Source organism: Bufo bufo, chromosome 4 (assembly GCF_905171765.1).
Source record: "Bufo bufo chromosome 4, aBufBuf1.1, whole genome shotgun sequence".
Taxonomy (NCBI): Eukaryota; Metazoa; Chordata; class Amphibia; order Anura; family Bufonidae; genus Bufo; species Bufo bufo.
Window position 1 is genome coordinate 587,620,928 of NC_053392.1, and position 27,736 is coordinate 587,648,663.

General features: G+C 45.4%; 1 protein-coding gene across 1 annotated transcript in view; it reads right to left on the reverse strand.

Annotated features, from left to right (window-relative positions):
• The window catches only part of USH2A (usherin), a 1,179,609-nt gene that overhangs the window by 1,077,227 nt on the left and 74,646 nt on the right, over positions 1–27,736 (reverse strand). Inside the window, exons 6-7 of the mRNA XM_040430191.1 lie at positions 6,323–6,507; positions 935–1,156 (exon numbers count right to left, since the gene is read on the reverse strand). Of these exons, the coding sequence (XP_040286125.1) occupies positions 935–1,156; positions 6,323–6,507 (407 nt within the window). The remainder of the gene's footprint in view (positions 1–934; positions 1,157–6,322; positions 6,508–27,736) is intronic.

The window sequence follows — 27,736 nt, forward strand, 5'->3', positions numbered from 1 at the left end:
TTAAAAGGAGGGTATAAACACTCTTACCTTCTAGAGCACAGAACTGCTTACAGGCTCCTACTGGGAGGGGCTTATCACATAACTGTTTATATGTTTGATGTAATATAGTCACATGGCTTATCTACAACCGTCACTAGGGGGAGCTCACTGAATACAGATGTACAGCACTAAAGTTCAATATCAGCATTATAAATCCATAGACAGCTAGTTCTCTGAGGTTGTGACTGAAGCTAAAAAGATTATATATTACACAGTTTACAGTACCTCCCCTCTTATTGCTGTAGCTAGTATCTCCTTCACCAGGAAAGAACAACTCAAATACTGTCCTAGCCTTGTATCTAAATAGCATGGCCAGAACACAATGGCTTATGGGTGGCCCCTGAAACCCAGTACTCTGAGTACATGCCCCACCATTTCAGTTTTTGCCTCAGGCAGCACAAAGGCTATGCGCTTCCCTGTTCCCTGCCCCTGGCCACAAAGCATTGAGGGAAGGGGGACCAAGCCGAACTCTTGCACCAGGGCCCGTGAGCCTTTAGCTATGTCCCTGCTCCCAATACACATGGTTGAGCATGCATGTGCTCTGAAGGGAGAGATGGGAGTAAATTGTTACTAGAAAGCTCTGGCGGCAGCTCATCTCCCCAAGAACAAAAGGATTGGACATGTTGAAATCAAGTATGGCCAATTCTTTTTATTCTCCAACATAGGCCAAATGAAAGTTGTCCAACCCTCCTGTACACATTGGATGGTCCACTGATGGTATTATTCACAGAATTTATTGTATAATATATTGAATATACTGTTTGCAGCTTAATTTGCCCCACTCTAGCCTACAGCCACCTGTTCAATTATATCTGTTCAATATATTATGCACAATTTAGCTGCCATGTTCTTTGCATGACACATATTATAAATATCATGTATAACATGGTCTTACCTTCCACTGACGGTAATTTCGCGAATTCCATAATACCGATGTCGGAAACTGACGTTAGACTCCAATGTGTGATATTGACCAGTTAATTGAATCCTCACTAGAGACGCTTCAACAAATTCCTGAAGATCTCGGTTTTTATAAAAGTCATTGTATCCCGGACGAGGATTTGGTTCTGGAGTCAGAAGGCTTAGGGTCACATTTCCATTAGAATAAGGAGTGTCCCTAAGAACAGACATTTCAAGGAGACATAAAACATCATCATTTAGAAATAAAGTAAAGTAATAAAAAATAAAACTGCTCCTCTAATACATGAAACGGCATCTGTCAGACTGGCTGACCTGTTACGTGTGTGCTTGGCAGCTGAAGGCATCTGTGTTGGTCCCATGTTCATATGTGCTCACATTACTGAGAAAAATGATGTATTAATATATGCAAATGAGCCTCTAAGATCAATGAGGGCGTTGTCGTTACACCTAGAGGCTCTGGTCTCTCTGCAACTGCCGCGCCCTCTCCACTTTGATTGACAGATCCAGGTGTGATGACGCTTTCACTGCCTGGGCCTCTTAATTAAAGTACAGAGGACGCCGCAGGTGAAGAGAAAGCGGATCCTCTAGGAGTAACGACAACGCCCTCGTTGCTCTTAGAGGCTCATTTGCATATATTAATACAACATTTTTCTCAGCAATGCGGGCACATATGAACATGGGACCAACACAGATGCCTTCAGCTGCCAAGAGCACATGTAACAGGTCAGCCAGTGTCATAGGTACAAATCTGCTGACAGATGCCCTTTAAATTATTTGTGCAGAGTCACAAGCACGTGGCAGCTTTCCTCCAAGAACAACATCACATTTGTCCAGGGCTTCTGCCTGATATTGCAGTTTCACTGTATTGAAGCAATTAGGACCGTGCTTTAATACCACACACAACCTGTGGAAAAGTGTGGCACTGATTTTGGAGAGAGGTAGTCATTTTTTCTAATACTGGACAAGCTCTAATAATTCATGTAACTGGCATGACAATAGCAACTTTGGTTATGCAAATTTTAGGGAAGAGTCCATGTCCCCGTTCCTGCATAGACTATGCCCGTTTGAAGACACAGCACACCCCCTAAGAGCAGTATGGGCCCTGTAGATGAGTTTGATAACGAAGCATCCTGGCACCAAATATACAGTAGTTACAGCTAATGGACGGTAGCTTTCCAGCAGAATCCAGTTGCAAAGATCCAGAAAAAGACTCCTGGAAATCTTCTGCACAGCACAGGGAGGTCTCCACTTGTTTCTGAATCTTTCTGGAATTTTCAGGAAAGTTGGCAACATATCTATCTATTTATTTATCTATGTCATATCTATCTATCTATCTTATATCCATCTCAGGGGCATAACTACCATAGCGGCAGACCATGTGACTGCTATGGGGCCCAGGGCAAGAGGGGGCCCAGTTGGGATCATCTCCTCTTCTACTGGTGGGTGAAAACTTGGTTGGGACTCTACCCTCTAAAGCAGAGATGCACGACCTTTTTTGGTCTGGGGGCCGCATTGTTACATTGCTCTATTTCAAGTGAAAAGAAAGTTAATCAGCGCTTGTTTGCATCATCGCCGTACTCAGAAGAAGTAGGGCAATGTGTTTTGGGGTGTCTTTTTACATATACCCATGCTGGGTGAGAGAAATATCTCGGCAAAAGACAACTTTTCCCATTTTTTATACAAAGTAGAATGTGGGCCCCTTTGCCCACCTAGGCTGCAAAAAAGTGTCACACATGTGGTATCGCCGTATTCAGGAGAAGTTGGGCAATGTGTTTTAGGGTGTCTTTTAGATATACTCATGCTGGGTGAGAGAAATATCTCGGCAAAAGACAACTTTTCCCATTTTTTATACAAAGTTGGCATTTGACCAAGATATTTCTCTCACCCAGCATGGGTATATGTAAAATGACACTGCAAAACACATTCCCCAATTTCTCCTGAGTACGGCGATACCACATGTGTGACACTTTTTTGCAGCCTAGATGCGCAAAGGGGCCCAAATTCCTTTTAGGAGGGCATTTTTAGACATTTGGATCCCAGACTTCTTCTCAAGCTTTAGGGCTCCTAAAATGCCAGGGCAGTATAAATACCCCACATGTGACCACATTTTGGAAAGAAGACACCCCAAGGTATTCAATGAGGGGCATGAAGAGTTCATAGAATTTTTTTTTTTTGGCACAAGTTAGCGGAAATTGATTTATTTATTTTTTTCTCACAAAGTCTCCCTTTCCGCTAACTTGGGACAAAAATTTCAATCTTTCATGGACTCAATATGCCCCTTACGGAATACCTTGGGGTGTCTTCTTTCCGAAATGGGGTCACATGTGGGGTATTTATACTGCCCTGGCATTTTAGGGTCCTAAAGCGTGAGAAGAAGTCTGGAATATAAATGTCTAAAAATTTTACGCATTTGGATTCCGTGAGGGGTATGGTGAGTTCATGTGAGATTTTATTTTTTGACACAAGTTAGTGGAATATGAGACTTTGTAAGAAAAAACAAAAAAACAAAAAAATTAATAAATACATTTCCGCTAACTTGTGCCAAAAAAATGTCTGAATGGAGCCTTACAGGGGGGTGATCAATGACAGGGGGGTGATCAGGGAGTCTATATGGAGTGATCACCACCCTGTCATTGATCACCCCCCTGTAAGGCTCCATTCAGACGTCCGTATGTGTTTTGCGCATCCGCGGTGTCCGTGTTTTGCGGATCCACGGATCCGCAAAACACATACGGACGTCTGAATGGAGCCTTACAGGGGGGGTGATCAATGACAGGGGGGTGATCAGGGAGTGTATATGGGGTGATCACCCCCCTGTCATTGATCACCCCCCTGTAAGACTCCATTCAGACGTCCGTATGTGTTTTGCGGATCCGATCCGTGGATCCGTAAAACACATACGGACGTCTGAATGGAGCCTTACAGGGGGGGTGATCAGTGACAGGGGGGTGATCAATGACAGGGGGGTGATCAGGGAGTCTATATGGGATGATCACCCTTCTGTAAGGCTCCATTCAGACGTCCATATGTGTTTTACGGATCCATGGATCGGATCCGCAAAACACATACGGACGTCTGAATGGAGCCTTACAGGGGGGTGATCAATGACAGGGGGGTGTTTAGGGAGTCTATATGGGGTGATCACCCCCCTGTCATTGATCACCCCCCTGTAAGGCTCCATTCAGACGTCCGTATGTTTTTTGCGGATCCGATTCATGGATCCGTGGATCCGTAAAACACATACGGACATCTGAATGGAGCCTTACAGAGGGGTGATCATCCCATATAGACTCCCTGATCACCCCCCTGTAAGGCTCCATTCCGACGTCCGTATGTGTTTTGCGGATCTGATCCATGGATCCGTGGATCCGCAAAACACATACGGACGTCTGAATGGAGCCTTACAGGGGGGTGATCATCCCATATAGACTCCCTGATCACCCCCCTGTAAGGCTCCATTCAGACGTCCGTATGTGTTTTGCGGATCCGATCCATGGATCCGCAAAACACATACAGACGTCTGAATGGAGCCTTACAGGGGGGTGATCAATGACAGGGGGGTGATCAATGACAGGGGGTGATCAGGGAGTCTATATGGGGTGATCTCCCCCGTGTCATTGATCACCCCCCTGTAAGGCTCCATTCAGACGTCCGTATGTGTTTTGCGGATCCGATCCATGGATCCGTGGATCCGCAAAACACATACGGACGTCTGAATGGAGCCTTACAGGGGGGTGATCAATGGCAGGGGGGTGATCAATGACAGGGGGTGATCAGGGAGTCTATATGGGGTGATCACCCCCCTGTCATTGATCACTCCCCTGTAAGGCTCCATTCAGACGTCCGTATGTGTTTTGCGGATCCGATCCATGGATTCGTAAAACACATACGGACGTCTGAATGGAGCCTTACAGGGAGGTGATTATCCCATATAGACTCCCTGATCACCCCCCTGTAAGGCTCCATTCAGACGTCCGTATGTGTTTTGCGGATCCGATCCATGGATCCGTGGATCCGCAAAACACATACGGACGTCTGAATGGAGCCTTACAGGGGGGTGATCAATGACAGGGGGTGATCAGAGAGTCTATTTGGGGTGATCACCCCCCTGTCATTGATCACCCCCCTGTAAGGCTCCATTCAGACGTCCGCATGTGTTTTGCGGATCCGATCCGTGGATCCGTAATACACATACGGACATCTGAATGGAGCCTTATAGGGGCGTGATCAATGACAGGGGGGTGATCAATGACAGGGGGGTGATCAGGGAGTCTATATGGGGTGATCAGGGGTTAATAAGGGGTTAATAAGTGACAGGGGGGGTGTAGTGTAGTGGTGTTTGGTGCTACTTATTACTGAGCTGCCTGTGTCCTCTGGTGGTCGATCCAAGCAAAAAGGACCACCAGAGGACCAGGTAGCAGGTATATTAGACGGTGTTATCAAAACAGCGTCTAATATACCTGTTAGGGGTTAAAAAAATCGCATCTGCAGCCTGCCAGCGAACGATCGCCGCGGGCAGGCTGTAGATCCACTCGCTCACCTTCCGATCCTGTGAACGCGCGTGCCTGTGTGCGCGCGTTCACAGGAAATCTCGCGTCTTGCGAGATGACGCATAGATGCGTGACTCTGCCTGAGACAGCCGCCTCCGGAGCGTGATCCTGCGTTAGGCGGTCCGGAGGCGGTTAAACTGCAGAGCGCTCCTTGAGGAGAAGACAGAAGCGCTGTTAAACTGCGTCTGCGTTCTCCTCGGCTCCCCCACTCTCACTAATAGTCGGGGACCTGTTCTGCTCCAGACTCCTGCTTCAGTGCAGGAGCAGGAGCTGTCATCCTTTGCTGTGCGGCACTCCAGGAAAAAACACAGCTGATGGCACAATCAGCTGTGTTTCTGTCCAGCAGGACAGGGGGCCACAAACCATGGCTCTGGGGGCCGCAGGTTGTGCACCCCTGCTCTAAAGAAACAACTTTTAGCAGATGAGGCAGTGGAAAAATGGCCCAAGCGTCATTGAAAAGGGTTTAGGCAGAAACCCATCTGTCCTATGTGGGGGGCCTGGTTTGATCCTTGCTATGGGGCCCTTACTTCTCTATGTATGCCACTGATCTGTCTATCTATCTATCTATCTATCTTGACAGAATAAAATGTCTTGTTTTTTTTTTTTTTGTTTAAAGGTGAAAATTTAGCTTCTTGGTCTACCTTAGTCACCTTTATGTGTAATAAACCAATGCCAGGTACAACCAGACTGGGCATATATTTTTTTTAAATTGTCATACAACATTGTATGAAACATGATAATAAACTGTAAAGTTTGTAAAACAGAATTACAGAAACATTGTAAGTTATTACATTGTGAACAGTTCTTTCTACCTGGGAAACTGAAGACAATTGACAGAATTCGGGTTTTCTAAAAAGTCATTATTTTCCATTCCAACGTCCTGACAATCACTTGCAAAATACTGCCAATCTTCCCAGAGAGAACATCTATTTTTTTTCCTTTGGACTTTTAAGGCTTTTGGCATAGGGCTGTAAAATTGAATAATAACGTAAAATATCTGAAAAATAAAAAGAACAATATTAATACAAATTATTTTTAAAACAGAACAAACATACAGAAGACTCTATTTTTGAAACATTTTTAGAGTTCGTACCGAACTTTAGGTTTTTCGGCACCCGGACCCGAACCCGAACATTTACGTAAAAGTTTGGGTTCGAGTTCAGTGTTTGGCGCTTTCTTGGCGCTTTTTGAAAGGCTGCACAGCAGCCAATCAACAAGCGTCATACTACTTGCCCCAAAAGGCCATCACAGCCATGCCTACAATTGGCATGGCTATGATTGGCCAACTGCAGCATGTGACCCAGCCTCAATTTAAGCTAGAGTCACGTAGCGCCGCCCGTCACTCTGCTCGGATTAGTGTAGGGAGAGGCTGCAGCTGCTAAGAGGGAGAGATCAGGGAGAAATCTTATGAAGAACTGCTTCTTTACTCAGCGATCTACAGCAAATGTATTTTGTGGGTGCAGTGCACAATTGTTTTAAGCCTGACCTGAGCCAATTACTACTGAAAACGAACTTTTTTTTCCTTTAGTCAATATCAATACATAATCGGCAGCCATTTTATGCAACGATAGTGCACCAGCACAGGATATCTGCCTGTCTGCAAGTCCAGAAATACTGCTTTGAGACACTGGGGTAAAAAAAAACCTTTCTTTCATATAGTGCACATCTAGGATTAGATGTGCATAAGTGAGTGTCACATTTAGGCCAGAAATAAAGCTTTTTGCTTACTGGGGTGAAAAAAAAACATCTGTTTCATATAGTGCACATCTAGGATTAGACGTGTAGAAGTGAGTGTCACATTTAGGCCAGAAATACAGCTTTTTGCTTACTGGGGAGAAAAAAAAACATATTTTTCATATAGTGCACATCTGGGATTAGACGTGCATAAGTGAGTGCCACATGTAGGCCAGAAATACAGTTTTTTGCTTACTGGGGTGAAAAAAAAATATCTGTTTCATATAGTGCACATCTGGGATTAGACATGCATAAGTGAGTATCACATTTAGGCCAGAAATACAGCTTTTTGCTTACTGGGGTGAAAAAAAAACATCTGTTTCATATAGTGCACATCTGGGATTAGACGTGCATAAGTGAGTGTCACATTTAGGCCAAAAATACAGCTTTTTGCTTACTGGGGTAAAAAAAAAAACATCTGTTTCATATAGTGCACATCTAGGATTAGACGTGCAGAAGTGAGTGTCACATTTAGGCCAGAAATACAGCTTTTTGCTTCCTGGGGTGAAAAAAAAACATCTGTTTCATATAGTGCACATCTGGGATTAGACGTGCATATGTGAGTGTCACATTTAGGCCAGAAATACAGCTTTTTGCTTCCTGGGGTGAAAAAAACCCCATCTGTTTCATATAGTGCACATCTGGGATTAGAAGTGCATAAGTGAGTGTCACATTTAGGCCAGAAATACAGCTTTTTGCTTACTGGGGCATACTGGGGTGAAAAAAAAACATCTGTTTTATATAGTGCACATCTAGGATTAGACGTGCAGAAGTGAGTGTCACATTTAGGCCAGAAATACAGCTTTTTGCTTACTGGGGTGAAAAAAAACCCATCTGTTTCATATAGTGCACATCTGGGATTAGAAGTGCATAAGTGAGTGTCACATTTAGGCCAGAAATACAGCTTTTTGCTTACTGGGGTGAAAAAAAACCCATCTGTTTTATATAGTGCACATCTAGGATTATAGGTGCATAAGTGAGTGTCACATTTAGGCCACAAATACAGCTTTTTGCTTGCTGAGGTTAAAAAAAAACTTTGATATACTGCACATCTGGGATTAGACGTGCATAAGTTACTGTGAAATTTAGGCCACAAATACCGCTGTTATATAGAGTTTAAAAAAAAAAAATTTGTGCAATACAGGGTTTTTATTGGCGGTTAATTATTTTTAACAGACTTAACCACTTTTTACTTTGCTTGGTGAACGCTAACTATGAGGCAAACATCTAATAAGGGACGCGGTCATGGTCGTGGTGGTGGTGTTGGTGGAGCCTCTGGTGCAGGGAGAGGACGTGGCCATTCTGCCACAGCTACACGTCCTACTGAACCTACTACCTCAGGTCCCAGTAGATGCCAGAACCTACAGCGATATTTGGTCGGGCCTAATGCCGTTCTAAGGATGGTAAGGTTTGAGCAAGTACAGTCAATTGGGTGGCCGACAGTGGGTCCAGCACGTTCACATTATCTCCCACCCAGTCTTCTGCAGAAAGCGCACAGGTGGCGCCTGAGACCCATGCCCATCAGTCTGTCACATTACCCCAGTGCATATCGGGGAACCTGTCTGAGCCTCAAGTCATGCAGCAGTCTCTTATGCTGTTTGAATACTCTGCTGGCAGGGTTTCCCAATGGCATCCACCTAGCCCTTCCCCAGGAGAGGCAGACATAGAATGCACTGACGCACAACCACTTATGTTTCCTGATGAGGACATGGGAATACCACCTCAGCATGTCTATGATGAGAACGAAACACAGCTGCCAACTGCTGCGTCTTTCTGCAGTGTGCAGACCGAAAAGGAGGTCAGGGAGGAAGACTGGGTGGAAGACGATGCAGGGGACGATGAGGTCCTAGACCCCACATGGAATGAAGGTCGTGCCACTGACTTTCAGAGTTCGGAGGAAGAGGCAGTGGTGAGACCGAGCCAACAGCCTAGCAAAAGCGGGAGCAGAGTACAAAAGCAGAGCAGCCGTCGCCAAAACAGTTCGCCTGCTACTGGCCACCGTCACCAGGGACCGAGCACACCAAAGGCAGCTTCAAGGAGTTCCCTGGCATGGCACGGGCTGCAGTGGAGTAAGCACCTTCAAAACCAAGAAAGGGCTCAGGCCCCTCCTGCTCCCTCTTCTGCTGCTGCCTCGGCCTCTTCCTCCGCCTCTGGAGGAACGTTGGCACCTGCCGCCCAGCAAACAGAGGATGTGCCACCAACAACACCACCTCCGTCACCAAGCATCTCCACCATGTCACACGGAAGCGTTCAGCTCTCCATCTCACAAACCTTTAAGAGAAAGTGTAAATTTCCACCTAGCCACCCTCGATCCCTGGCCCTGAATGCCAGCATTTCTAAACTACTGGCCTTCGAAATGCTGTCATTCAGGCTGGTGGAGACGGACAGCTTCAAACAGCTCATGTCGCTTTCTGTCCCACAGTACTTCGTTCCCAGCCGCCACTACTTCTCCAGGAGAGCCGTGCCCTCCCTGCACAATCAAGTATCGGATAAAATCAAGTGTGCACTGCGCAACGCCATCTGTGGGAAGGTCCACCTAACCACAGATACGTGGACCAGTAAGCACGGCCAGGGACGCTATATCTCCCTAACTGCACACTGGGTAAATGTAGTGGCGGCTGGGCCCCAAGCGGAGAGCTGTTTGGCACACGTCCTTCCGCCGCCAAGGATCGCAGGGCATCATTCTTTGCCTCCTGTAGCCTCCTCTTCCTACTCGGCTTCCTCCTCCTCTTCTACCACCTCCTCATCCGGTCAGCGACAGACCTTCACCACCAACTTCAGCACAGCCAGGGGTAAACGTCAGCAGGCCGTTCTGAAACTGATGTGTTTGGGGGACAGGCCCCACACCGCGCAGGAGTTGTGGCGGGGTATAGAACAACAGACCGACGAGTGGTTGCTGCCAGTGAGCCTCAAGCCCGGCCTGGTGGTGTGCGATAATGGGCGAAATCTTGTTGCAGCTCTGGGACTAGCCGGTTTGACGCACATCCCTTGCCTGGCGCATGTGCTGAATTTGGTGGTGCAGAAATTCATTCACAACTACCCCGACATGTCAGAGCTGCTGCATAAAGTGCGGGCCGTCTGTGCGCGCTTCCGGCGTTCTCATCCTGCTGCCGCCCGGCTGTCTGCTCTACAGCGTAACTTCGGCCTTCCCGCTCACCGCCTCATATGCGACGTGCCCACCAGGTGGAACTCCACCTTGCACATGCTGGAGAGACTGTGCGAGCAGCAGCAGGCCATAGTGGAGTTTCAGCTGCAGCACGCACGGGTGAGTCGCACTGCGGAACAGCACCACTTCACCACCAATGACTGGGCCTCCATGCAAGACCTGTGTGCCCTGTTGCGCTGTTTCGAGTACTCCACCAACATGGCCAGTGGTGATGACGCCGTTATCAGCGTTACAATACCACTTCTATGTCTCCTTGAGAAAACACTTAGGGCGATGATGGAAGAGGATGTGGCCCAGGACGAGGAGGAGGAAGAGGGGTCATCTCTAACACTTTCAGGCCAGTCTTTTAGAAGTGGCTCAGAAAGAGGATTTTTGCAACAGCAGAGGCCAGGTACAAATTTGGCCAGCCAGGGCCCACTACTGGAGGAGGAGGATGAGGATGGGGATGAAGCATGTTCACAGCGGGGTGGCATCCAACACAGCTCGGGCCCATCACTGGTGCGTGGCTGGGGGGATACGGAGGATGCAGACGATACGCCTCCCACAGAGGACAGCTTGTCCTTACCTCTGGGCAGCCTGGCACACATGAGCGACTACATACTGCAGAGTTGCCCACATTTTAACGTGTGCTGACTACTGGGTGGCCACCCTGCTGGATCCCCATTACAAAGACAATGTGCCGTCCTTAATTCCCTCACTGGAGCGTGATCGGAAGATGCGCAACTACAGGCGCACACTGGTAGACGCGCTCCTGAGAGCATTCCCGACTGACGCCGGGGGACAAGTGGAAGCACAAGGCAAAGGCAGGGGAGGAGGAAGAGGTCAGCGCCAGCACTTCAGAAGGCAGGGTTAGCATGGCCGACATGTGGAAAAGCTTTGTCATCTTGCCGCAATAACCGTCCCCAACTGCTGATATGGAGCGTGTTAGCAGGAGGCACCATTTGAACAACATGGTGGAACAGTACCTGTGCACACGACTACACGTACTTACTGATGGTTCTGCCCCATTCAACTTCTGTGTCTCCAAATTGTCCACATGGCCAGAGCTTGCCCTGTATGCTTTGGAGGTGCTGGCCTGCCCTGCAGCCAGTGTACTCTCTGAACGTGTATTTAGCATGGCAGGAGGCGTCATTACAGACAGACACAGCCGCGTGTCCACAGCCAACGTGGACAAGCTCACGTTCATTAAAATGAACCAGGCCTGGATCCCACAAGACTTGTCTGTACCTTGTGCAGAATAGACAGTTGTAACAGCCTCAACCATCCATCCTTGTACTCAAGTGCACTTATTCCTCTTTTTTTTTAATATATGTCCCAATATTTTGGGGGATACCCCTATGTAAAAATGCAAAATAACACACATCTGTGTTGGCTACCTATTCCTCTTTCGCCGCCACTTCCACCTAGAATGCCACGTGAGCCTACACGGCCACATCCACCCATTCACCGCCTCCTCAACCTCTTCCTCCTACATCATTCCTAATTTTTATTTTTTTAAGGTCTTTTATGTTTTTTTTATTCATTTCCCTATCCACATTTGTTTGAAGAGCATTTGCCATGCTCTTAAGCACATTGTTCTGCCTTTTGCAGCCCTCTAGCTCTTTCCAGGGCTATTTTAGAGCCATTTAGTGGCCAAAAGTTTGGTCCCCATTGACTCAATGGGTTCGGGTTCGGGGTCAGTCGGGTCAAGTTTGGGTCCCGAACCGAAATTTTTTTCAATTTGGCCGAACCTGAACATCCAGGGTCCGCTCAACTCTATACATTTTTATAAAAAGAATTCCCAGAGTCTCAACCCTATCGACATGATTAATTTTTTTTTACCAACATATCTTTACTAGAAATATTCAATTTTACAAGAAAAAAGCACAAGCTGATTATCAGAGGTCAATCATTAATATATTCTTTAGAAGTTCATTGTATATGGTAGAAACAGGGTGTGTCAGATGGTATGGTCCACAAAGCTCTTGGTGTGATACCCCATTATGAAAAATAGCTGATGGAGAAATGTCTTAGGAGAGTAAGGGTGGAAATAAGGTGAAGAGATGTGTGATTAATGTATAAAAAAGTAAGGGAAATCTGGAAAGATTGAAAAAAAGGTTGTATGTCAAATACAGAGCTATCAGACATGGAGAACCTACCTGAGGAGTGTGTGGGTGGGTGTATGGTGGTGTGCTAACTAATTTTAATATAATTTCATCATAAATTCAACATGCCCAATCTTTTGTCTACATAAGATAAGCCGCCACCAGTGGTATGGCAATAGGTTAATACCCTTTCCCTATTGAGAATAAATGCATGCCTCGGCCAATCCGCATATGATGGGTAGTCCATAGAAATAGATGTTGCCAAACAAATGCTCATCTGACAGCTAATGGGCATCTCGGGATACAGTTACTAAGATCTGCGTTTTTAGGCTACTTTCACACTGCCGTTTGGCTTCCGTTTGTGAGATCCGTTCAGGGCTCTCACAAGCGGTCCAAAACGGATCAGTTTGGCACTAATGCATTCTGAATGGAAAAGGATCCGCTCATAATGCATCAGTTTGCCTTCGTTCCGTCTCAATTCCACTTTGGAGGCCGTTATCAAAACGCTGCTTGCAGCGTTTTGGTTTCCGTCTGACGAAACTGAGCCAAACAGATGACACAATAGAAAACAGATCTGTCCTCCATTGACTTTCAATGGTGTTCAAGACGGATCTGTCTTGGCTATGTTAAAGATAATACAAACGGATCCGTTCTGAACGGATGCAGACGTTTATCTGAACAGATCCGTCTGTGCAGATCCATCACGGATCCGCACCAAACGCGAGTGTGAAAGTAGCCTAACCCCTGCTGGTGTTAGACGTGCCATAATTATTAAGAGGAATGCATCTCTTGATAATTGTGGCTCATCTGTGCAGGTCCATGTGGTAGAACTGAAATTTTCACCAGCAAGGGAGCTGCTGTAGATTCAGGTATAGTCTACAACGGTTTCCTGGTGTTGGTTATAAAAAAAATTGGCTGGGTCATAAATTCTTGGCCCGACATCACCCACACCCTCTTTGCTTTTTGGAAATGTGGTAAAAAACTTTGTGTATGTGGGTCATGTGCCAAATTTGTCTACTTTTTTACCCCAAATTTCTGGCATAAACCAGTTGATAAATGTTTCCTCTTTAGTTTGACATTGGCTTCCGGCATGAGGGACCTTTCTTGGTACAAAGTGGCAAAAATGTGACACACCAGACATGGAACACAGAGATCCAACCCCCACCATTCGAGGGCTCCCTAGAGATGCACACTTATAATTGGGGTGTCCCCCTAGGTAAAGCCGCCCTGTTGGTTGGAGACATTCTTTTATCTCTGATTTGATCCTTTTTTGGAAGAAGCACAATAAAGCTCATCAAGGTTTCAAAATACCATTTGTTCTTCGTGAAGTGATGCTTCTGCTCAATCCATTTTCAGAAGAAAATATAATTTGAGGCAATTGGGACCACAGCCAAGTGTGGTAATATGGCATTCAATCCCGCTTTAGAACAGTTTACGTATGCGCTCCTAGGAAGCAGTAGTATAGTACAGGGTGCAAATAACCAAATAATGACTCAATTTCAGGGCAGTAATTAGGCACTTTTGGCACAGGGTTTATTGTAAACACACCACCAATCTATTGTACTCAGTTATTGAAATTTTTGTTGAATTTCTTGTCCAATTTTGAAAAAAAAAAAGAAATTTTGCACATTTAAAAAAAAAAAAAGATTTTGCAAGGAGAGCAGATGTTTGCAGTGTAATTCAAAGTCTGTTCTAGATGGCGTTTCCGACTATATAAGGCAGAAGTGAATAATAAAGAATATTGTCCCAGTGGGTGATCAGGCATGTGTATGGCTGGAACGTAACCCAAGGCCTATGGGAGATTTAATTCACCATGTAATTGAAAACTACAACAAATAACAGTTGTATTGTCTTTAAATTCTTTGCATGCAAATAGAGGAAATCAATGCTCTTCTCAAAAATCATCTAAAAAAGGTAAAAACAAAACACAATAAAACACAAGAGAAAATTCTAAACATTCAATTCATTTTCCATAATGTGAATCATTCTAAACTGCTGCACATCTCTGACCTAGCATACCCATTTTATTGTCTGGGGGTCTTCTGGTGATATCATTTTTAGGAATTGCCACAAATGGTTAAAACGAAACAAACAAAAATAGTACTCATACTTACCTATGCTCTGTCTTTGTCATTCTGACGCTGGTCCAATTCTTGCTGCTCTACACTTCCTGGTCCGGCTCGACACTTTGGAAATGCCAGAAAAGACCTGCTCAGCGAGTCAGTCATTGAATGTAGAGGTAACAGGCCTCAGCGGGCGTTGAGTCAGGACTGAAAAGTGGAGAGCAGTGGGAACAGGACCAATATCTGAAAGGCAGCAACAGGGGATCAATGAGAGTTGGTAATAAATTCGAAATTCGAAATGTAAATCACTTTGAGAATCTCAAACCTGATGACTCCATTCTACCATCTCTAGGGCTGTGAGATAGAAATACGAAATTATGAATTGAAATATAACTAAAAAGCTGACAAAGTAATAAAGTTGCATTAAAACCGGATAAAAAAAGCAACGTTGCGGTTCTTGTTCCAAAGAAGCTCATACCAGTGTTGGGACAAGAGTAGATTGACAAATCTCCATCAACTTTAGTTTCTCTTGTTCGAAAGAATAATCCTGAATCTTGACCCTTACTGGGTAAAAGTACTGTACTTACAAAGAAATAGATAGGTCAAAGCGGACAATACAGTAGGCGTATTTTGGTGGCCTGAGTATAGTCACTGAGACTATATCAGATATATCAGATTTTGACTGAGGGTCCAACATGCCGCATGCACCCCTACTGATTATCTGAGACGGGCAGAATATACAGTGAATGGCTGGAAGCAAAAGGATCCCTACACCGTGTAGTTTCCTGTGCTGAAGTATTTCAGCTCAATTCCCAATCACTTGAAGTTGACAGTTACAATTTTTCTTCATTTTTTTTTTTTCCCAAAAAAAAGTGGACTTCGAAATTGATAATCAATTGACCTTTGGACAGTTTTGCATGATTTTATTTTTTAATTTTCTAAAACCGTTTTTGTACTTTTTTTACTTTATGTTTTAGTCCTAAATCCTATCTCCAGATAGCTTAGGTCAGGCATCCTCAAACTGCGGCCCTCCAGCTGTTGCAAAACTACAACTCCGAGCATGCCCGAACAGCCTACAGGTATCAGCCTACAGCAGGGCATTGTGGGAGCTGTAGTTTTACAACAGCTGGAGGGCCGCAGTTTGAGGATGCCTGGCTTAGGTAATACACTGAAATAATATTGTATTGCCCAGTATTATGCAGTATTATCACAGTATGCAGTATTGTCAGTGTAAGGCCGAATGCACAGGGCAGTGTTCCGCGGCCGAGAGCGGTCCGTGGTATGCTGGGCTGGATTCCTGTTCAGAGAAGGAGCGCACGGCGTCATTGGTTGCTATGACGCCGTGCGCTTCATGCCGCCGCTGCTGTACAGTAATACACTCGTTTAGATCATACCAGTGTATTACTGTACAGCAGCGGCGACATGAAGCGCACGGCGTCATAGCAACCAATGACGCCGTGCGCTCCTGCTCTGAACAGAAATCCAGCCCGGCATACCATGGACCGCTCTCGGCCGCGGAACACGGCCGTGTGCATTCGGCCTAAAACTGACAGGCAACCTATTATGGTGGTGCATGATGGGCTCCGATATTTTCCTGACTGGAATATATTGGCGAAAGTCTCAGCTTTTAATACCTGCATTTATGACTTCCCAGTATAGTCAGTAGCATTTCTGTTTGGTGCATTCTCTCTCTGTGTTTCATATGATTATTTGCTACATTCTATGTAGTTTGCTCTTGTGGTGCATGTGGACCGCGCCGACATCCTCCATTGTATGCATATTTTGCTGGGGATAGTCGATTACTGCGGTCCACATGCGGTGGGGCTGCTCCCCCAATGAAAGACACGCCACAGTGTTAGGGGTTGAGCCGCTCCTCCAGTATTGCCACTATATTTCTGTGTTTCTGTCTTGTTTGATATGTAGTGTGTGTGCCTTTACCTGGCATTCTAACACTCTTTTGCACCTGTTAACCTCCATCACATGGTCTGATATGGGTGTGGCTCACAGTATGGCTTTGTTCACATTGCACTAGTTGTCCTGCTAGGCGGTTGTGTGGAAGCCTGGCTGTGAGATGGATTACATCACCTTCAGACCTTGTTCACACCATAGTTAGAGCAGTGGTAGGACCCTCTGCCATGCTGAGTGACCGTGACGTGGTGCATGATGGGCTCCGATATTTTCCTGACTGGAATATATTGGCGAAAGTCTCAGCTTTTAATACCTGCATTTATGACTTCCCAGTATAGTCAGTAGCATTTCTGTTTGGTGCATTCTCTCTCTGTGTTTCAACCTATTATGTCTTGCCTCAGGGCAGGTCCTAATAGGCTTTCATACTTGCCAGCTCTGGGGACTATTATTAGGCCCCAGGTGCATTATAACCCATCTGCACCTTGGTCATGTTGCAGGAGCACTGTTGGGGTGACAGAGGGAGCCCCCTCTCTTTTTCTAACCACATAGATGACCACAGCATGCACAGTGTTAAACAGCCGGGATCATTAGAACAGGGTATCACATGTATAATGCAGTTTGCACTCAGATGTGATGGCGCAAGCAGGCTAAGCCCCTGTACCTGTGCCATTTCTTTTGTGGCACAGGGCCTAAGAGTTTTATACTGTAAATATATACTGTATATATGGACAGAGACAACATTTTTCTAATTTTTGTTCTGTACATTACCACTAGAGATGTGCGAATTTCCAGTTATGCGATTCGTTTACTGGTAAAAGGTGAATTGCGTTATGGATTCCGTTACCACGGACCATAACGCCATTCTATGATTGAATTCATAACGGAATGCCTTTAGAGGAATTCCGTTATTCATTCCATCATAATAGAAGTCTATGGGCTGCATAACGGATCCGTCCCATTTCCGTTATGCAGGAGAGGACAGCCATAGACTTCTATTATGACGGAATGAATAACGGAATGCCTTTAGAGGCATTCTGTTATGCATTCCATCATAGAATGGCGTTATGGTCCATGGTAACGGAATCCATAACGCAATTCACCTTTTACCAGTAAACGAAGCGTGAACGAATTTCAAAATATGAAATTCGCTCATCTCTAATTGCCACAATGGATTTTGAAAAAAGCAATTCAGATGCAGTTGAATTTCAGACTTTCAGCTTTAATTCAGTGGGTTGAACAAAATGATTGCATAAAAATGTGAGGAACTAAAGCATTTTTAAACTCGATCCCTTCATTTTAGGGGCTCAAAAGTAATTGTACAAATTAAATATTTGTAAATAAAATGTTAATTTATAATACTTGGTTGAAAACCCTTTGTTGGCAATGACTGCCTGAAGTCTTGAACTCATGGACATCACCAGACGCTGTGTTTCCTCCTTTTTAATGCTCTGCCAGGCCTTACTGCCGTGGTTTCAGTTGCTGTTTGTTTGTGGCCTTTCTGTCTGAAGTTTAGTCTTTAACAAGTAAAATGCTCTACTGGGTTCAGATCAGACGACTGACTCGGCCATTCAAGAATATTCCACTTCTTTGCTTTAATAAACTCCTGGGTTGCTTTGGCTTTATGTTTTGGGTCATTGTCCATCTGTATTATGAAACGCCGACCAATCAGTTTGGCTGGATTTTAGCAGACAGTATGTCTCTGAAAACCCCAGAATTCATCTATCTGCTTCTGTCCTGTGCCACATCATCAATAAACACTAGGAACCCAGTGCTAATGGCAGCCATGCATGCCCAAGCCATCACACTGCCTCCGCCGTGTTTTACAGATGATGTGGTATGCTTTGGATCATGAGCTGTACCATGCCTTCGCCATACTTTTTTCTTTCCATCATTCTGGTAGAGGTTGATCTTGGTTTCATCTCTCTAAAGAATGTTCTTCCAGAAGTGTGCTGTTTTTTTAGGATGCTTTTTTCAGCAAAGTCCAATCTAGAATTCCTATTCTTGAGGTTTATGAGTAGATTGCACCATGCAGTCCACCCTCTGTATTTAATTTCATGCAGTCATCTCTTTATGGTAGATTTGGTTATTGATACGCCTTAGTGTTGAGCGAGCATGCTCGGCCGAACAGCAATTCGGCTCAAGCATCACTATGCTCGGCCAAATACTGTGAATGTTCGAGCACAATGAAAATCAATGGGAGACCCGAGCATTAAACCAGGCACCCCTGTTTTATAGAAGAGAAGGTGTCTGGTTCACAGAAAAAGGTTAGAAATTGATGGAAACACCACCGAAATAGTTTGGAAACAGCATGGGAAGGATGTCTGGATGCATCTTGGACTCCAATTACCTATGACATACAATAGACAACCACACAAAGGCTATATGCCAAAAGCCAGGTATGTGCAAGCCAACAATCTATCCATGAGACAGATACAGTCAGCATACCTTACAATGGCAGCCTTGTGCACTATGAGACATTCCAAACCAGCTCTCATCTGACTGATAGCCAGTAAGCCTCAAAGTTGCTTCATAACTGTTGGATGGCTTGGGTGGACCTGCGCACCTAGATCATTATCATTAGGGTGACAAAAAGTTTTCTGATTGTCCTAACATAATATTCAATAACCTTTCTATACAGTTTTGTAATATAAACTTATTTGCATAATCGTAGGCATATGCAAATTAGCTGAATCTGCTTTTTTTTCAGCGGAAACACCATTTGCATGGAAAATTTGCGATAAAAATTAGCGATTAGAATATTCGCGATCAACACTAGTCATGAACAGCGCCATTTATTGGTTTCATAGTCTTATGAAAAGACTATGAATCTAATAGATGGCGCTGTTCATGACTCATGAACAGCGCCATCTGTTGGTTTTATAGTCTTATGACAAGACAATGACTCCAATAGATGGTGCTGTTCATGACTCAAGAACAGCACCATCTATTGGTTTCATAGTCTTTTTTTTTATACATTTTATTAGGTTTTGATATAATTTGCACATTTACATTCAAATGTACATATTGGATCAAATTACAGGTCATTTTCCTTTTTTACAGATATGTGCAGTGAAAACAAAGATAAAACACATATAAACAGTGCAATAATCCGTTCCCTAAATATTTGCCTTCCCCTCCTAACCCTCCCCCCTTCTATACTGGTGATGTGGTTTTAAGTTTTCTTTTTATTATAGGTATTCTTGGAGGTGTACAGTGTCTCATTTCGGAGTTCATGTGGATTTATTGTTGTGTAGTTTCATGGTAGTGCGTCTTTATGTAAGGATTAATGATGCTTTATATGTTATTGGTTTCATAGTCTTATGACAAGGCTATGAATCCAATAGATGGCGCTGTTCATGAGTAGTGTAGATCGTGAATATTGTAATCTTGAATTTTTATCGCAAATTTTCTGTGCAAATGGTTTTTCAGCTGAAAAACAAGGCAGATTCTGCTCATTTGCATGTCTTTCCCATATGCCCATGTTTATGCAAATTAGTTTACATGACAAAACTGTATAGAAAGGTTATTGAATATTATGTTAGGCTACTTTCACACTCGCGTTTGGTGCGGATCCGTCATGGATCTGCACAGACGGATCCATTCAGAACGGATCCATTTGTATTATCTTTAACATAGTAAAGATTGATTAGTCTTGAACACCATTGAAAGTCAATGGAGGACGGATACGTTTTCTATTGTGCCAGATTGTGTCATAGAAAACGGATCCGTCCCCATTGACTTACATTGTGTGTCAGAACAGATCCGTTTGGCTCAGTTTCGTCAGACGGACACCAAAACGATGCAAGCAGCGTTTTGATGTCCAGCCTCCAAAGCGGAATGTAGACATAACGGAGGCAAACTGCGGCAAACTGATGCATTCTGAGTGGATATTTTTCCATTCAGAATGCATTAGGGCAAAACTGATCCGTTTTGGACCGCTTGTGAGAGCCCTGAACGGATCTCACAAACGGAAAGCCAAAACTCCAGTGTGAAAATAGCCTTAGGACAATCAGAAAACTTTTTGTCACCCTAATGATAATGATCTAGGTGCGCAGGTCCACCCAAGCCATCCAACAGATATGAAGCAACTTTGAGGCTTACTGGCTCTCAGTCAGATGAGAGCTGGTATTGAATGTTTCATACTGCACAAGGCTGCTATTGTAATGTGTGGGAAAAATTGGATTGGCTCACCCTAAAAAAAGATATCCCCAATCTTTTAAGGTATATAAATTAGCTGAATAGATGAGAGGGGCACACCTACATCTAAAAATCACATGGAGCTCCAGCCAATACGTTTATAAAACTATTTATTAGCACCAAATTAATTCAAAATCAAGTGAGGTACCTCATTATATTCACATTAAAAATACATTTACTTAAAAACATAAAAATATATAACCATCTGTAGGGACTTGTTGCTAAATGTGTGACAGAATATGTAGCAAAATATGTAGCAGAATCACTGGTTAGTGGTTACTTTGCAATGGAGGATCGTGACTGTCTATCCTTGTATACAGTCTTTAATAAAATTCTGATGCGCAGAGTCTGATGCGCAATGTCTCTGAGCTAATATTTAATATGTAAGTTCCGACTGTGACCGATAATTTACAAATGTGTATACAGTCTTTTTTTGTTGTTGGCTATCTTCACAGCATATACCAGATTGGTCTGCTGTTAAACCTTGCTGTGTGTAAACACACTACTCACTGTTCTGAAGCGGTGGAGTGACCGATCACTCTTGCTTGGCGTGGCGTCCCACATGTTACAGCATCGATGGTCTCAGTTCCGGTCCGCTCTTTTGTATGGGTGAGTAGGGTACCAAGGCAGGGGAAAAAAAAAAAAAAACTGTCCGTTTAGACGCCGGGGTCTAAGATAGTTAAGACCCACTTGAATATTCGGCGTTACTTGGTGTCCTTTGATCTGGACACAACGAGACTTATGTTTCTTCCTATCAGCTGTTCAGAAGCGCTTCCAAAGATTCGGAGGTGTTGCGCAGATTGTAGGCTGCGGTTTCTTTCTTTACTCGAGACTTGTGTACACCATCCGCTCATTATGGATTATTTCGTCATCACAGGGAAAAACAGAAAATCTGGATATGGATTCCCTGGCTATTTGCCCTTTAATCATCATAATATAAATGTATGCATATATAAAAAAATTCACTAGATATACCAAGAATGTACATGAGAGTATATATAGTAATAACAACTGATAAAATAAACGCATTGGCTGGAACTAAATACAGTATCTATATGTTTTCTTTAAAACAGTCCTTCATATAAATGGATTCCTATATACATAAAGTGTGGCTTTGTGTATAATATGGTTTAAAGCAGCATGCTCATACAGAATTTATTTATAGATCGCATATTGCATATGCATGTTGAATCACCATTCCATATGTCCCTTGATGCGGTCTTTAATATAATTTAATTTTATTTGATCTTATTTGCATCTCCATCTAGTGCGGCTTTTATGCGTTTTATCCACATAGATACAAATTTAATCTCCATGTGAATATATATGGGGATGCAAACAAGGCCAAAAGGATAAATACCGCAGTTCAAGAGTGTAATATAATAAAAAGAATAAAAAATAAAAACTTTATAAAATGATTAAAAATATAAATAGTGTGACTTTGTGTGTAGTGTGGATTAAAGCAACATACTCTACAAAGTTACTTATAGATTGTATGTTGCATATGCATATTGAGTCACCTTTCCATGTGTCCATTAATGCGGTTTTAAATGTAATTTGATTTGATTTGACTTTATTTGCATCTCCATCTAGTGCAGTTTTTATGCGTTTAATCTATAAGGATACAAATTTAATTTCCCTATAGATGTATCTGTGGATGCAGACAAGGTCAAAAGGAATGGGAAATAATCAATATTGTAGTTCAAAAATATAAAATTATGATAATATAAAACATTATGGATCATATAAAAACTTTATATAAAATGATTAAGAAATATATATATATTTATGGTCAGGGCTAGGACAACGTCGGCGTACGCAGAGAAGCCTGCCCTGAACATAGTGGCTGAATTGTGCCGGAGGCCACGGGCGCGGGTACACCAGTGAGGAAAAGGGGGCAAAAAACAACAGGTAGGTACAACACTTTTATTTACAAATTACAAAGCCAGTGAACGAAAGGCATGAGATATCTCGGCTTGAGGATTGGGTATATACCTGGTAAAGCAGGAGGATCACCACCGCCCCATGGACCGGATGACGTGAGCCGGCACCTGATGACGAGAAGCAGCGGAGGCTGCCCCTATACGAAATGAGTGCCCTGAAATTACCTTGGGGTCATAGCCTAATCCCTGGGCGAGGGCACGGATATAAGAGATAAATTGCGAGGTGCTTGAGAGGCTTGCCTGCATGCTGCAAGAGTGGACTGTCGGGCAATGAACCTCGGATGAGTGCTGTCAGTTGATGCAGCACCTGAACTGGGCACCAATTGTTCAAGGTCGGGTAGAACTTGATTTCAGAGGGGGGACCCGTCTGATTGGTTTTGGTGGAGGGTAGGAGTAGAGTGTAATGCCCTGGCCCCATGACAGATGTTGCTTCAGAGGATGGTTTTTACGATTTGGACCGCCAGAACCTCTCCGGCCGGAGGAACCCATAAAAGGTGAGATACATGGCCGCTTTCAAAATCAGGCTAGTGGAGGGCCCAAAAGGATTACCATCCAATGACGAGGAGAGATCCCTGAACAATTTGCTGGATACTGGTTGCCTATGGCTCACGGACCCCTTCCCTTCTTTGAATGCCCCGAAGAGTGGCTTTATATAGCTTGGATGGAAAAAACGGACCTGTGATGAGGATTGGCCAGCATAGCGTGATGTTGAAGTCCGGCTAAATAAAGTCTGATGGTACTATACGACAGAGAGAGATGCGAGTGACAATAGGCCAGGAAGGCCATGATGTAAGAGATCTCGGAGTGTTGACCCCTCGGATGATTCTTAGAGAATTTATCAAACGCTCTTAGGCCAGCCTGATAATTCCTCGCCGTATTACGTGACAACGATTTGGCGACCAGGCCCTTGGCCTCCTCTAAGAGCGAATCTAAACCAGAATGAGGGTGCTGAAATTGGTGCACCGGCGTGCCTGACAGAATCCGCGTCGGGCATTTCCTGTAAGAAATTGCAAAATTAGCACGGGAAAGCGCGTCCGCAGCCCTATTCTGTTCGCCTGAGATTTGTACGCAGCGCATGTGAAAATTGTGATGGAGGGATAACACACTACTTGCGCAACAACGCCATGATCCTGAGGGACTGGGCCCTGCCCTTGTTGACAATGTCCACCAAGGTCTGACTATCTGTAACGAACGTCACGGAAGAGTTAGACCAGAGGTGACCCCAGGCCTGAGCAGCCGCCACTATGGGATACAGTTCCAAAAGGGGGGAAGATTTTAGAGCTGCAGAGTCCGAGGCTAATTCTGGCGGCCATCCGGCAGCCAGCCAATGAGATCTGAAAATGGCAGCGAACACAAAAGGAACCGGCGGCGTCGGAGAAAACCATGGGGGAAGAGGAATCCCACTGCGGAACGAACAAAGAAATGCCATTCCAGTCAGCGAGAAAACTGCTCCACATGTCGAGATCTGCAATGGCCTGGCTGTCCAAATGGACGACAGAATCTTGCTCCGGGGCCAAGGGCAGGAGACATAGCAACCTGGAAAGGAAGGCCCTGCCTTGAGGCATAATTCTGGTGGCGAAATTAAGCATCCCCAGCAAGGATTGGAGCTCCGCCCTGGTCAGCGAGTGAGACTGGACTGCCCGGGAGATGGCTGAGCGAATCCTGACCAACTTCTCGCTGGGGAGGCTAGCCTCCATTCTGACGGTATCTAGAATGATGCCCAGGAAGGTGACTGTAGTGGCCGGACCCTCAGTCTTGGCTGTGGCCACGGGGACCTGGAGTCGGGAAAAAATATCCAGAAGTGAATGGGGAATGGAAGGGACCTGACTGGGCCTTTCAATGAGGAGAAAGTCGTCCAAGTAGTGAACGACCATGGATAAGCCACCGTGATGGTTGAGGATCCAGTGCAGGGCTTTAGCAAGTTGTTCAAAAAGCCAAGGGCTGCTCTTGGAGCCAAAAGTAAGCCGGTTGGCAAAATAAAATTTATCTGCCCACTGGATGCCGTAGTACTTCCAAAGCTGCGGGTGTATTGGAAGCAGCTTGAAAGCATCGGCAATATCTACCTTGGCCAACCAAGCCCCGACACCTGCTTGAAGAATGTACTGGATGGCCTCGTCAACTGAGGAATATTGCATGGAATATTCCTCAGACGGAATGAGTGAATTAAGGACGGGGATGGAGGACATATGAGGCGCGGAGAGATCATAAATGAGACGTTTTTTATTTGAAGACGACTTCGTGACAAGGCCGATAGGGTTGATGCGCCACGACTGGAATGGGATCTTAAGGAAGGGACCAATGACGAACCCTTTGTTGACCTCTGCCTGAATGAGAGTGGTCACCGCCTCAGGGTCACTGGAGGCGGATAGCAGATTGGGGCCCATCCAGCAGCCCTGAGGGCACGTGATAATGCCGGTGTGAAACCCCTCTCTGCACCCATCCAATAAGAAGGTGACAAAGGAACGATCTGGGTGGCCCTGCAGGAGTGCGGCCAGTAACTCCAAGTTGAGGTCGGCTAGTCAGGAGTCCCTGGCTGACTTCCTGGGACAGGAAGGACGAGAGTGAGCCCGAAAACAAAGGGAGCAGATGTGCAGTGCCCGGCACGCATTGAAAGCACAGCCCTTGGCATTAAAATTATTGCACACCTGGCTACTGCCAAGGTACACAATGGGCCTACCCAGTTTATCTAATAACGAGGAAGACCTGGAGGACCCGGATGGACCTGGAGTGGGCGCTGACTGAGGATCCTGCACCGGATTAGGGCACCATTCCTTGGAATGAAAGATGGATTGGCAGATGGCACACAGGGGAGCCTTCAGACCTGCGAAGTGCCGGTCTAATAACTCCTTGTCCAAGTCTGCCCAGTTGGACATGAACTGAAATTGATTCAGGGCTGCGGCGGCTTTGGCAGAAAACGAACTATGATAATCGTAAAATGCCGAGCCGCCGTACTTGTGCCCCAAATCCGTAATCCGGTACAAGTAAGTGTCTAATTCTTCCCTGCGATTGGGGTGGGCGGAGCATATTACATCCCTGTAAAGGCTGAAGGCCAGGACGAACTCGGAAACCGACAACTTCCTATTTAACCGAGCATCCTTGGTCTTCAACACCACGGAAACCTCTCCGCAATTAATCACCCGGTTTTCGGAAATATCCTGGGAGGCAATCAAAATGGATGCTAAATTAACGTCCTTGCCTGCCAGGATATCCTTCTTAATATGCTCCGGAACGAAATGGGAAGGAGCAATTTGGGGGGTGGCAGAAGGCCTACCTGCAACGTCCGGAGGAATGGCAGGAATGACTGCCGAACCTGGAGATTGCGGTGAGGCTGCTGGCCTGGATTCTAAAACCGCGACACTATTCTGAATGTCCGTGACTGAGCTAACGAGTCCGGTGATGGATGACTGGATCTGAGCTAGAGCCAGCCGCATGGAGTCGCTATCGGACTGCTCAGCTGTCGGACCCGGAGTGGTCATCAGGAGCCGGTATAATTCGGCCTTGCGGGCAGTCGCGGGATGCCGAATCCTCCTGCGATTGAGTTCGGCGATTAACTTTGGCACAGTCCAACTCCTTAGAGATGTGTTGCTATAATGCCCCGAGACGGACGATCCTGGCATGGAGAGGTTGTCCTCCATATCGGACATGTGAGACATGATGACCTGGGAAAAAAGGGGAACTTATGTCTACCGGCAAAAACGAAAAAGAAGCACAGACGGAAGTGGTAGTAGCGGCCGAAAGAAAGTGAGAGACTGAAGCGTGTAAAAGTGACCAACGAAAGAACCTACCTGACGGAATGTGAACGGATTTAGAAAGACGACTTCCAAAAACCCCAATCGATTAAGTGGAAACTAATAAAAAGAACGGACTTGAGTATCAAACTGACAGTTAACCCTACCCCAGTGACCGTCTCTGAGCCGACTTACCTGGAATTGCCTCAAAATTCCTAGATGAAACGAAGGAGAGGAAGGAAAAATAACAACTGCCCAATCTAAAGGAAGGAACAACCGACATCAGCATAGATGTAAAACCCTAAGAAAATGCAGACAAAACCTGGGCAATCCAGGAACATTTGACAACCTGGGCGATCCAGGAACATTGACAACCTGGGCGATCCAGGAACATTGACAACCTGGGCGATCCAGGAACATTGACAACCTGGGCGATCCAGGGACACTGACAACCTGGGCGATCCAGGGACACTGACAACCTGGGCGATCCAGGAACATTGACAACCTGGGCGATCCAGGAACATTGACAACCTGGGCGATCCAGGAACATTGACAACCTGGGCGATCCAGGAACGTTGACAACCTGGGCGATCCAGGAACGTTGACAACCTGGGCGATCCAGGAACGTTGACAACCTGGGCGATCCAGGAACGTTGACAACCTGGGCGATCCAGGAACGTTGACAACCTGGGCGATCCAGGAACGTTGACAACCTGGGCGATCCAGGAACGTTGACAACCTGGGCGATCCAGGAACGTTGACAACCTGGGCGATCCAGGAACGTTGACAACCTGGGCGATCCAGGAACGTTGACAACCTGGGCGATCCAGACATTTGACAACCTGGGCGGTCCAGTGACGTGACACCCTGGGAGAACCACAAGGCACGGGAAGACCCTGGATGATCCACAGGACCCCGAAAAGTGGAAGGATCCGGAGACGGAAGCAAGGTGAGATAACAGAACCGTAGAATTGAACAGTAATGTATCACCAACTTCACGGCGCAGATTCTGGCAATGTGATGCTGAGGCAGTGACGAGGGCGGACTGACTGTAGGGAATCGTTCCCCCCCTGATTGATGGCATTTATTTTTATTTTTTTTTGCTCCCTTCTTCTGCTTTCTTTTTTTTTTGGAAATTCGTGCCCTGCCTAATAGAGGGCATATGGTTGAAAACTGCGCCCCCCCCCCCCCCCAAGAATGAGAGCGCTGCCTGCATCACATAGCCAGAACAATGCCCGAATTACTTGTGCTAACCCTTGCTGAAAAACAAAATTAGGAGAGTGCATGGGTGGCGAAAAAAGAGGGAACAAAACTGTCAGCCCAAAGTGAAAACTACTTAGTACCCCCAGTAGCGCGGCACGTGACCGGCAAGATAGTGAACCAGGACGCCGCTTGCCGGCCCT